At 27.2% G+C, this 14798-nt stretch overlaps 1 protein-coding gene across 1 annotated transcript in view; it reads left to right on the forward strand.

Annotated features, from left to right (window-relative positions):
* The first annotated feature begins 400 nt into the window (after positions 1–400).
* The window catches only part of LOC113554950 (vesicular glutamate transporter 1-like), a 78160-nt gene continuing 63762 nt past the window's right edge, over positions 401–14798 (forward strand). The window contains exons 1-2 of the mRNA XM_026959102.1: positions 401–538; positions 5328–5443. Of these exons, the coding sequence (XP_026814903.1) occupies positions 5379–5443 (65 nt within the window). The 5' untranslated portion in view covers positions 401–538; positions 5328–5378. The remainder of the gene's footprint in view (positions 539–5327; positions 5444–14798) is intronic.

Below are 14798 nucleotides of genomic sequence, written 5' to 3' on the forward strand. Positions count from 1 at the left end.
ACAAATATTATAATATTATGTATGTGCCACGATAAGATGCGATATTTTCAGTGGAATTGTTTGAAAAATAAAATTAAATGTATCGGCGGCGGCACGACCCGTTTTCCGCACGAACTACGTTTTTCCTGGCAGTCAGCCAGCCCGACCGACCGACCGCCCGTCCTCCCAGTCATCGACGTGTGTAGCCATTTTCCACAGCGCACCTGTCAGGTGCGTGCGGCGCAACGACCTGGCGGACGCGGACGACTCCCGCCGCGGGGGGACCTCCACGCGTGGGCGAACTTTTACCCGCGCCATTGGCCGACCACCCGGTCCATCTGCCAACCGCGAGCGACCCGACGGGCGCCGGCGCAATGCCGAGACCGCCCGTCTGACCCGGCTCATCGGCTTTCCCGGGGATTTTCCGCGTCCGCCCGGTTGTCCGCCGCTCGGCCGACGTTTCACCAATCGAACGGGCATACGCGCGCTTTTCCGCCGCCGCCGCCGTCGTCGTCGTCGTCGTCGCCGTCGCCGTCGTCGCTGCCGGGCCGCAGACATGGTACGTATACATATTTTGGCATTTTGGAATATAATTATGATGTACATATTTTTACGAATATATGATGATAATACAAATATATTAAATCAAATATAGTAGTCGCTCTAATGCTTATTAGGTATAATATAATATACTATATTCCACATGTATCCTGCAACTATTTTGCAGGGTACCTATTATATGATAAAGTTTCAGATCTATAATACAAATTGTCTCTGATGAATAAAAGTCCCCCGAAAAAAAGTTTACCACTGAAATTGGTTAAAATACAAACCCGCAGTGTAAACTATTTATACTAAAAATATTATTTATTTTATTCACTATATATTACACCGCCTATGATATAAAGGCAAGCTAATTTTGGGCACATTATTACTTTTTAGGAGGATTTAGTTACTTTACTGGTTATATCTATAGTGAATTAAAATTGTATTAAAATTATTTTGCTATTCTCGCTTAAAAAAATGCAACACCTATACTCATAGGTATTTTTTTAATTTCTTATCAAAAATAAATCGACAATCAACGTTATACAGTAAAAGTAAAGAATATAGGTATAAATCGAACATAATGTCTAAAAAATAAAAAAATAATTTAGGAAAACTTAATTAAATTTAGTACCTATATACCGCATAATATGCGTTGTCCAAAATATTGAGAACTGAAATCGACAATTTAAAATTTATAATAATACGTCCTTTGTCGTACCTATTAATGAATAAATATAGAATTAATTTTTCTGATGAATTACATTTTTTTATTATTAATAATCAAAACAGTAACACTACGATATACCTATCTATAATTTATTTATTTATTTTTTTAATTGACTTTTATAATATAATAAAAACAAAATTTTAAAAGTAGGTAATATAAGTAGGTATTATATATTATATGTATGACGAAAGGTCTTATAAACGTAATATTCTGTGAATGGGATGATTGTATCATCTTACAAGCAGTTGCTAATAGCTTAATGGCTGATGGTGATTTCTATAGACTAGTGTATAATTATAGTAAGGAACGTGGTAGAAAATCTAGAAAAAAAGATGTTTATTCATGAAACCATTTTTAAAAGAAATTACAAAAATTGTTTTTATTACATTTTTTTCGTTGTTTAGAAAAAGTTCTATAAAATTACGTAACGCATTAATTTTGTTGCGTAGTAACTTTTGTTACCATACAGCGCTAGTAAAAGGGCTCACTATTTTTATTTATCCAAATTTATTTATAATGTACTGTGTTATATTACATAAATATTTATGTTCAATTAATTATAAAATAATACATCTATTATATATTAGCTACATATTATAGTAGATGATGATGTAAAGGAATATATTATCTTAGTTATATATTTATAATTTACATTTTATTTTGTAAAATAAATTGCTTAAGGTAATTATAACTATGATTGTTTATTTGAAAGAAGGGGTGTTGGGTGGTCATCATTTCCACTAAATCTATTTCTATCTATATTATTGAGATGGAGTTTGAGATCCCCTAGTTTATCTGCAGTGCTATCGATCATCGATGTATATAGGGATTCGGGATAAACCATTTGATATTGAAATGAATTGATTTTAAACGTAGTAATCCCTATATATGTTATCCTGCAGGATAATTCTGAATGGTTTTCAAACTATAATTTAGACAGTTAGGTAGAAATGAATATGGCGAAAACTGCTGTGTTAAGTGTCTCCCAGTAAATTTCTCCCCACAAAGTGCACCTTTGCATATAGTATACTGCACTTATAGCGATTGAAATATGTAAATAGAACATTACATAGAATGTTGTAAATATAATCGGATAAAGGTATAAATGTACTATGCTGCGGGTACCCATAACGTGACTATACCATACCATAACATACGTCCTGCTGTCCTCAAAGAACCTAAATATGTCTCGCTTTAAGAAAAGTCGATCTGTGCAAGAGATACCTATTTATTGACCACAACCAAAATCATAAATTTATAATGTACCTATATTATATATATATATATATATATATATACATACAGTAAAACACTAAAACCCAAAGTCCGTATAGATAAAAATGATACAAAAATAAGTACTAGTCGTAGCTGCAGTTAGTTATTGCTGCCACCGCGTCTACTCAATGTGTTTTAATATTTTTCTAATGTTGTTATTTTATCCAAAATTATATAGTTTTTCTATTAAAATAAATAGGTATCCTACTTTGAAGAAAAAAAATATGTTCACGTATACGCATGCACCATTTAAACAGTTTTCGAAAACACGTCCTACAAGTTATATTGAAATTATTCATATCATTTAAATGTATTGATTAAATTATTATATAGGGTATACATTCTTAACATTAATTACAAAAAATGACATGATGATATTATAATATATTTTTAGAGGGTTAGTACATACATATTATATTGTATTATAATTGTAAAATATACAGTTGATTTTGCACAACGCGATATGGTGCCGTGAATTTATCCTTTCTTTAACTTCGTTAAATGTGCAGAGATTTTTAACCCGGTTATTTAAACGGTTTCAATTAAAATTATATCCAAATAAAATAATTATATTGTTTTTTTGATTAATAGCAACCCTAGATTAACAAAAAACTATTCATTTTTGATGAGCCAATACATTGCTGTGTGAGTCCTTCTTCAGATTGTAAAATTTAAAAAATTGGTTTCGAGGTGCATATATCTTTGGGTATTCGTTATTTGTAATTTGTTAATTACAACACAATAACTCAAAATATGGTTTTATATATGGCATTGTTTTTTTAACCGAAGTATTGAATTAATAATTAAATTGATACTGATAAAAATTTATTACAGTGATAAAACTATTTTTACACATTCAGATATTCTTAATGTATAATAGAATATTCATAATTTTAACTAACGTAGCTAAATATATATTTATGCATAAAATATTAAATATCAATAGTATATATATATATATATATATATATATATAAATGTATATTGCATATTTGTATAATAGATAGTATGTAGAAAATATTATACAAATTAGTTTGAATTATTTTTTGAAAATAATAATTGATATAAATATTATTTTCTAGCTATAATTTACATATTTTTGAGAATAGAGTATAATATTATATTGTTGTAGTTTGTGCAGTTGTTTAAGACCTTATAGTATGTACATTATGTATAATATTATAACTACTTGAATTGAATCTGTGCCAAATGTGTTTAATATCTTAATGGAAGTGGTTATTTTTCTTATTTGGGGTTCATGTAGTTTGTATGTAGACAATATAGGTGGTATATTTCTATGTACATAGAACTTTATTTAGTAAAAAACTTAATGTATTTTAACTTCAAAAAATTAGCATAAAATATGTGTGTTTCATATATTTATTTGTAACTTATATTTTTGAATAACAAAAAATACAATACTTGAATAAAATTATAAGGCGAAATACTCAGACAAATATTTTGTTTTTATCAATATAAAGGCTACATATGACATTTATTAAGGGTATCTATATTAACATTTTAATTTATATAATTACATTCAATAATATTTTCTAAGACCATATTATTATTATGTAGTACAAAATTTAGTTTTGAATATGATATTATGTATATTATTTTAATTAATAAAAAATATCAACCAGAAAGTTTGATTATGTAGGTATACTGAATATTAATTATTATTTTGTTCACAATTATTTTAATTAAAAATCATATTTCCCATTAAAGTATTTCAATATTAAAAATATGTAGTATTAAGGTAAATATTTTAAATAAGTGACTAAATTAATAAATTCAAATTTTAAAATTATAATAATATTATTTAGTGATATAGGTGATCGTTAATAAACTATAAAATTAAGTTAAATAGTATCATATTACTTTAATATCTCTAACATTTCTACTAATTAGGTAATTTTTTTCCATGTTTTTATTTAAACTAATATAAAAATATTATTGCAGATTTAATATAAAATCATTAAAGTATTCAAAAAATATGATAAAATAAAAAAAAAGAATTATATTGAGTATTCCATCATATTATAATAATTAATAAGCAGAATATTTTCATGAATTTATGTTGTACAAATTATACAATATTAAACTAGTGGTTAATTATTTTTTAAATATAAGAGCTCTAAATTTAGATAAATGGAGTGGAGGAACTAATTTATTATTTCGATGAGAATATTATCATCATGAATTTTTGACTCACTAATAGTTGTATCGAATATCACTTAAAAAGGTTTAGTATATTTCAAATATATTTTAAGTCAAATGAAAATTATATTATGAAATAATTGAATATTATCTAATATTAAATGGGGCATTATTATTCGAAAAATATATTTTAATATAAAAATTATTAAGCAAGAATAATTTATATTATATGTAATTTTTTAAAAAAAAGTGGCAGTTTTGACATTTATATTATTGTATATAGACATAATTATATTGTTGAAAAAATTAAAATTATAGAACCTATTATTATATCTATAATCTATGTATACTACATAATATTATAACATAAATCATAAAATGTTTTTAATAATAAATACCATGTTACGTTTCTAGATTTATAGTTAATTTTTAAAGTCCCGTTTTTTATTGCAGCTATGTATACTTAAATTAAATATTAACTTAAAACTTTATTTATTGAACATTTTAATAAATAAATAGTAATTTAATATTGTTTTTTTTCAATGTTTAACGTATACATGCATATAATTTTATGTAATATGTGTATTCAAAAGTGTATAAAAAATGTTTAATTTTTATGAAAATTAAATTGTTGCAGTATGGATAACATCATAATACCTACACAAGGTATAGCCCAGAAAACATCACTATGGCACCAACACTGCCAGAGTGGGCTTCCATTGTTAAGAACAAAGTTCTACGAATATTTCAGGAGTAAGTTTATTGTTTCAATTTATTAACGAAAAGTTTTCGTGCATGCAATAAAACGCGGATGCATATAATATAGGTACAAGGAAATTTAATGTAACGACTATCGTAAGAGAAAGTTTCTATAAATTGGATTATTTAGGTATAACAAACTTGTAACATATAGACCTGAGAATAATATAACGCACTTTTCACGGGTAACGAGGATAGGTAGTTGTCAAAAGTCGAAAGTATTTTTCACCTTAAATTTTTTTTTTAAATTTAAGTATTTAATTTAGGTGCTTTACAGATAAAAATACTATAGTAATAATGGTTACCTAAAAATATAGCAAAAATAATAAGAGTTTTGTATGTTCTAAATTTCAATCATATGCAAAGTGTGAGCTGGTGGTTAACTATAATATTATATATTGATTATAGTAATAACTATAATACGTCAATTACTAAATAGCCAATAACTAAAATTAATTTTAAAATATATAATGAAAATTAATGAGTAGATATTTTAATATTGTATTACATGCCAATTTTATTTAGTTTAATTATAAACCAGATATAATATCGGCCGGATTCATAAAAGTTTGAACTTATTTAAATGCACTCAAGTGTTATTTAATTTGAAAAATTGAGCTATTAAAATTGTATATTATTCATTGCTATTGCATTAAAATTGAGCTTTGTTATTTCAATTAAATCAAACAAATGTATAAATAGAAAACATTGAAAATATGATAGTTGTTATAGTATAACCTATTCATAATAAATAAAACTATTAATACAAAACAATGAAACTTGTTATAGGTATAAAAAGCAATAATATTACTTACACTTCATTATAAAATAATATAATAAAAATATAAATTAATATCACTTTAAAAGTTAAAATTATATTGAAACATAACGTTATATTATTTATAATGTAATATTTTTTTAGTAATCTTAACGTTTTATTATAATTTTTTCAGAATATGATAGTATTATAAATTTATAATTAGAAAATAATCTCGAAAAATAAAAAAAAAACCATTACAGTTATTGCGTTTGCATAAATGTTGATGTTAAAATAAATAATATTTTAAACTTAGAAAATTGTATGCCTACAGGGCTGTAGAAATTCATATTTTTATCCACTTCTTTATTTAAACGTATTGTGTTTTTGAGATGTTTTTTTTATTTCTGGAAACGTTTTTTTTATTGTGGAGCCTTTTGACTATATTTTAAATAGTCGATGAACTTTAAATGAAAATTAGCTATTTGGTATAAATAACATTTGTAAAGTAATCCGTAAAAAACAATTTGAATTTTAAAAAGTCATGTTTATTGATTGTGTATTATAAAGAGTAATATTTTATTTCTACTATAATCCACCGGAACAGTTTACCAAGGAAAATTGCATTATCAGCGGAATGCAGCCATGTTCTCCCCTTGAGGCTTATTGCAATAAAACGAGGATTTTATATACGATTGTCCTACTCCCAAAAGTCAAGTAGTCATGTTATCAACACGCGCGAATAGTGGCTATCGTCCGTGTGAATGATTTTATGGTGTAGTTTTCATAATAAAATATTGTTGGTTTATTGGAAATGTCTTTAGAATATTGTTTTAAATATATTGCAGGTAATAGATCTGATAGAATAATTTTTCATTTTTATTTATTTTAATTCGAAAATATAAACATTTATAATAATTTACTATGATATATTATAAAACAGCTGTAATTTAGCTAATATATAAATATATTACATTGTAGCTATGATATCTATTCTTTAATTTTATATGTTTACTATTTTTTAACATAAAACAAATTTAGTCTTTTAATAATCAAATGTAATTATAAAATATAAAATAAACATAATATATATATATGCATTTTACAATAATTAAAATGTATAACTATGATACTAATATAGGTTTAGATAATAACATTATCTCTACATATGATATAATAAAGTATTTTAGAAAGCGACTTATTTGAACAAAAATAATTAAATGACATTTATAAAAATGAAATGAATGTCATATAAATAATGCTGTTCCCATAAATATACCATGCACACTTGCACCCCATTTATTACGACCCTAACTTATACATAGACTACGCAAACCCAACTCCATTATATTATGATGCAATAGGTATAGGCCATAGGGAAATGATGTTTTTGTAAAAATGATTATAAATATTATGCAATATATTGGCCCTTTTCAAGTTGTAAATTTAACACTATAAATTTATTTTTAACCAAATTTGTATTTTATTTAAAATTACATAATATTTCACATAATATGATCACCTATGTTGAATAATTAATCTTAAAATAAAAAAATGAACAAAATTAATTGTATATGTACTTTGTACTCTATTAAATTATTTAATGTTTTCATATAAATCAATTTTTGAATAGTATCGTTAAATTTTGTAATAAATAATAATATAATATGGTGTAATTGAGAATGATTAATTGTATGATTTATTCATAATTTTTATAGAGATTTTTATTTAATGTGGAAAAACTGAATAAGATTTTTTTTTACTACTCAATTCATAAGAAATTGTTTATTATTATTACTGCGTGGTGTTTATAGAAAAACGGTTTTTATTTCATTGTATTAATGAACGATTCAATAAGACGTATATATTTTCAGAAACTCATATTTATTATACGGACCGTAATATTGTCAAAACAATGTCTTTTAGCAGTCATTTATATATCTGTGGCGACGGAAAAGTCATCTAGAAAAACGGCCCAATCGTACATATACACATTATTTGGAAAAAAGCTTTTATTTTTATCTTTGTAATCCGAGCCGGTCCCTTTTCTTTTCAAGACAGTATCCCTTATTTTTAGACAACGAAAACGATGACAAAGACGTTATAGTTTAAACACATTAACTTTAATCGGTTTTACTTTAGTGGCGTTTTATCCTCTGTTTTAAATTCGAATTCAATCAAAAATGAAAAACCTCAGTAAAAAGTATTATATTTTGTCCTGCACCTGTAGAATGTGTGTGTATGTATATATCTACAATATACATATAAGTAATTGCAGTGATAGTGCAAATAATGATTCATTTGTATGATAATATAATTAATTTATCCTAAATAATTATCTCAGTAGTCTCTATTTTATATTTATATAATAATATAATCATATGTTAACGGTCAAGAGATAAAAATTAAAAATAATATCCAAATGGATTAGGTACTTAACAATATTTTATAATGGATATTTTTGATCATTTATCAGGGATGTTGGTAAAAATGTATATTATAAATTATAATAAAAATCGTGAATTTGCAAGTTGCGCTTTTGACGATAACTATATACAGAGTGATTCGCCGAGTATTTATACCTCCATTTTTTCTATTTCAATATACATTTATTCAAAATCTGTTTTTGATATTTTAAAATGCACTTAAAATGAGTTAAAAGTTATATTTTAAAATCTTGATATTATTTTGTACTACTAAACAAGTCTTCTGTGGTGATAAAACTTCTGATTTTCAAAATAAATAGGAACTTCCTTTTAATTGTAACTTATCATGCGAATGTTTTTTGAAAATTTTGATGTAGGTACCTTTTTCAAAATTCGAATTATTAGTTTCTTAGTTAACAAAATGTATTATTAAATAGGAAGTTTTAAAAATGGTTTCATAAAAATATAAAATAGATATAATATTGGTTCAAGACAATTTTTACAAATTCTCATTTGAAAAATATAAGTTTGTATTTCCATAGGACACTCTTTAAGTACTAAGAAAAATCTTTTGGATTTGAAAGTGGTATATAATTAAATAGGTATATTTAAGAACTCTAAAATTAGGTTTTGTACAACTGATTATTGAAGAAAAAAGTGGTGGCATGCTTAATGATGACTCATTCAATATATGAATATATAACTATATATATATATATATGACATAATATGGAGATATTTAGCTTTGATGAATTAATTACATTGTATAATATCTAAAAGATTTTTTTTTATTTGTTGTTGTTTTTCAGCTTTTTTTAAAAAAAAATTAACACGTTTTTACTGAAAATAACCGTGCTACACTGAGGGACTTATTGTACATTCGCGTGACAACACGCACGACACGATTTAACCACGACACACTCGTAGCGACGATATCCTTCCCCGTCGCTACCGCGTAATCATTAATATAATATGAAAAAAACCCTTTACAATCGTCAATTACATTTATTGCTTTGCTTTTCCGTGGATGCTTTTAGCTGACGTCCATTAGTGTCTCGACAAACTTTTCATATCCACGCCATTAGTGTCATTCTGTATAACTTTTATGCCATTCGACGTCGACATAAAAATCAAATGATATATTAATAATAATAATAATAATAACGGGAAAACATCGTTTAAGACAACGGCAATCGACTCTAGGGCACCACACTAACCACACGATTCACTTATGTAGTTCCGTCAAAATTATTACATTTTCGCGTAGTTAAAATATGATATAATAATGCAACAAATTTATGTATATACTATATATTGTTAGCTTAGAAAATGTATAGATACTCTATAGATAAATACAGAATAATTTTTAATCAATTATGTGCTTACTTTTCATTTTATCATTATTTAAATGCTCATTTATAAATTTATAATTTATTATAGTACACATATAAATATTATATTTTCATTTGCTAAGATTTTTTTAATTCCATTTTCGGAAAGTCAGCTAGCTGTGGAGGTACTCGCGTATACCACAGTTTAAAAATTTCTGGCTTTTTGAGATTGATATACCGACGATTGTATTCGCCTACAGACTTGAAATTTTAATTGAAATTTTACCAAAAGTCTTACAGTGTACCGAGACTCTTGATTTTTATATCTATATATTGAACGCGGAAGGACGTATTGATATGTCGTAAACAAGGCACATTGTATTACGTCTATAATTATACGGTCGTTGATTGCGTTGAATAGGAGGTAGTGTACACACGCGTCGAGCGCTTTATAGTTGAAAAAGTTTCTCACCGTCAAACATATCCGAAGGTCTTCTTTTTATACCTACAGCGTAACAATATACGTAGGTATATGTATAATATAAAACGCGCGTAATGAAAAAATATATACATATATGTTTAATATAATTTAACTCGCTTTTGTCAGGCGGCAAACTTCATTTAATTTATATGACGGTAAAAGGAGAAAGAAAATATAAAAAAGTACAAATCGGCGCGAAAAATAAGCGTAGGTGCTATATATGTATATATATATATATATATATATATAGAGAGAGAGAAAGATCTATCACGGGCGGTGGAGACTTTTAATATCGGTCCGTAAAATATAGGGTGTTAACTCATCTAGAAATTTGAGATAACGTCCGTACAAAAGGTGCAGTGGTGGGGCGGTGTGCAGAGTATTATACGATATTATATTATATTTATAGCAGTTACAGAGCAGTTGTATATAGGTAAATACTCTCCCTTTTTGGATTGGATGTCTACACGTTGTACATAATAGTACTATATTATACGCAGGTACACGACCTATTGGCCACGTGTCAACGACGAACATATATATATAAATACTACCTATAGCTCCGTTTGTTAATAATTTATAATAATAATAATAGTTACAATATTATTATTTTTATTATCACTGTAATAATATAATTTAATATCGTCCACACTGTTGTCACTATATAATTATGTATATAGTTTATTACTATTGTAACACGAATAATATTTTTTGACACTTTTCGCCGTTTATCCGACATATATATATATATAAATATAAATACGTATATATATGTCCTATTCGCTATTAAACAGCGTATACTATTTCCTACGTGTATATTGGTCAAATTTTACAATCGCGTGATAATAGTAATAATAATATATTAATATTATCGTTGTTTTAATGGATTGTAAAAAATATCGTTGTCGTACACGAAACACAAAGTGCATAGGCTATAATATTATGTGGTCTGAAAACTACCCTGCAAAACAAATCGACGTGATGTGCAATAACAATAATGATAATATTACAAAAGAAATAAAAGATCCATAATGAATTTTACTCAAACGTGTTTGTGGTAAAAATCTATAAGTGTAAATGAAAAATATTACATATTTAGGTACATGTTTTAATTAATAGAAATAAACTTTGACGCTGCACGTTAATCGACCGATTTGAGTATTATTAATTTGGCCAATTTAGAAAAATTAAAAAAAAGGTTTATTTAATAACTAATAAAGTAATAACTATATACTACTATTTTATTAATCATAGGGCGAAAATTACGGTAAAAATTAAAACAAAAAAAAAAAAAATAAATTCGATATACGAGTAGGTAGTAATAATAATAAATAATATTATCCTACAAAAATTATGATATGTTTGATATGACGTGCTCATTATGTTCTACTTTAAACTTTCAAAACATATAACGTATTGTATTGCTATAATAAATTGTAAATGAATTTAAAAAAAAAATTAAAATCTATGGTAACAAAATATTTGTGCAAATTTACATTAAATAAAATTACATTCTATAATCTGGTCACCGTGTTTTACCATTTTACGCTGATAGCTAGGTATTGAAAAACCGGGAAAACGCGGTGGTTCGTGCCTTGTATAATGTATATATATATATTATAATGAATTCGAATGCGTCGAACATCTTGCGAGAACAACAGCTCTAGATTATTGTAATGATTCGAATACGAAAATAAAACAGACGACTACCGACGCTTTTTATACCTCCGCTGTCGGCACTGTCGAGGTTAATCTCGATAAGTGTGGAGCCCAAGTGCTCGTATTGAAAGTAAAAACAATATAAATCGCCGTTACACGCAAATCCCCGGTATTAGGACCCGTCGTTTGTATGGAGTGAATACTCACGGGGATTCGATCGCCTTTATTGTCATTTATTTTCACTGTTGCTCCGAGTAATTAAACGTTCCTAAAGGATTCCACAGCTTCTGTCGTCGCCGTCGTTGTTTTCCAAGCCCTCTTTTGCACCATTTAATAGTATATACTTATATACTCGACTTATCGGTACAATCTGTGAAATAGATTTCTACAGTGCGGACGGATAAAAAAGAAAAGGACAGAATGAAAACCCCTTTAGTTGACGAAACCTTTGTTCTGATGCCGCAAACGCAAACCTTTGCCCACTTCTCTTCGCCACTGTTGGTAAAAACTAACAAAAGCCAATAAACTTTCACGAGTTCAGAATTTGATGTCATACTACTCATAAAACGAGCAGATACCAAATATTTGATGACGTAATTATGTCATAACAATTTTAGTACCATATTCTAATATAATAATATAATTATTGTAAATTTCGAGTAATTTAGTTTTGTATGTCTGATTTTGGAAATAATTTTTATAGTTTTTGCCAAATTACTCGTATTTTTATTAAGACTATAGTTAATATAAAATACGTTTTTGGAAACCCGTTTAGACGATATAGTTTAGAATTTAAATAGTTGTTTAATAAGTATAGTACCTAGTTATTCGTATAGACTAGTGTATTTTTTTTTAACTTTGTTTACGCTAATCGCTAAAATATGTTATCTTTGAAACATTATTCTGACTAAACGAGCGTTAAATTACATTTCACTATCGCTGTAGTAGGCTCGAACGCAATCGATCGAGAGTTAAACATCAAAATGGAAAAATATTTTTAGGAAATATATTGTAGAACACATGTATTCCTGACTAAGTAATTTAAACGCACAATTATATTTAAACAATAAAACTACATACATATGCATTTTGTTTTAATAACAATTTAATAATCAATTAAAAAATATTAAGTGGGCATATGAATAATATTTATTTATAGAAAACAGGAATATGAAAATAGAAATTGATTGTGTTTTGATCATTATTTGTATTTACTCACTCATACGGTTTGAGTAAATATCGATTAAATTATTTACTCAGATAGAACTGCACGAGGTAGAAATGAAATAGAAACGACAATGTGATTTAATATTTTGTTATTGAAACAATGATCTTTGCAAATATTTACAATTTTTATCTCATACGCGATATTCGAGAGTATTATTCACTTTGAAGTGTGTATAATAGTATAGTACTATAAAAAATACGACTGAGCGTCGAACGCAACGAAGATGAGAGGTAAAATAATATTTAAAACAAATATTGTTGTAGCCTTATTTTGGATACATTTTGTGTATAAGTATGTATCTTTAATGTATAAAATAATATACGTAATATTTTAAGTATCAATTTAAGCTATATGATTTTGTGGACGGTCCGGTGTCTGCTATAACTATTTTTAATGTTATCATTATTTAAGGGGGTTGCATATTTCGTTGTAGGTAGGTAAGTTATTTGATTGTGTCATCGTCATCATAGTTCGAAAAATAATTCGGCACTGCATTGTGATTTAAAAAACGCTATGAAATCGTACGACTACGCTGCAGGGTGTGTATCGTTTTAATACGTTATTATTTTTTTCTGCCCTTCGTTATCCGCAAATATTCTCCGGTTTCGTTTAATATTCAAGTCATCACTGCCAGGGCTATAACTCATTGTCACCGAAGGAGGAGTTTTGATTAAGAGATACAGGCGTTTAATGGACTGCCGCCGTTGTCGCCGCTCCACTGGAACGCACCCTAAAAAAAAAAATACATCCAAAGCACTGATGACGACAATAACATCAACGGGACCCTCTCCGACGCCACATATATACACTATACATATATTAGACGTACTATATTAGTTAATATATTACATAAGCCATATAAATAAGGAAATTGCTGTATTGTATATACACAGCACTGAATTATCCGATCCCGGCGCTTAAATTCTTCGTTGTAATTAATTATTATTATAGCCGACCGAACTAAAATGAAATACGTTGCGTCTGTTGTCTTTTGTCTTAATCCGTTTCTCAATTAAATACAATGGTATATTAAATAATTATTGTTTTTCAATTTTTCAACGAATTCGACGCGCATCATTATTATGATGTTTGTATATAAGCGTATACTAGTTCATAAATTGTGTTATCACTATTTCGTCTCGTATATATACGGTTGACATTGTTCAGTAAAACGAACCAAGACGTCCATCGAGTTGGCATGTTTAATACAACAATTTACCCAAAATGTACTTTGAGTTTAACAGGAACACGAACTATATTAATATGGCAACTTGCGTATCATATAGTATTACACAATTTTCGTTCATATACCGAGGTCTGTAGCAGTCGTGTGCTGTAGCAAGTACTTTGGTACTTGACTATTATGCATAGCTATACCGACATGGCGATATGTAGTGCCTATACTGCGCCATACAAATCGTATGAACGTTATGGGTTTTATATTGCGGTTTATGTTGGTCTCGGGAC

The sequence above is a fragment of the Rhopalosiphum maidis genome, chromosome 2 (genome assembly GCF_003676215.2).
Source record: "Rhopalosiphum maidis isolate BTI-1 chromosome 2, ASM367621v3, whole genome shotgun sequence".
Lineage (NCBI taxonomy): Eukaryota > Metazoa > Arthropoda > Insecta > Hemiptera > Aphididae > Rhopalosiphum > Rhopalosiphum maidis.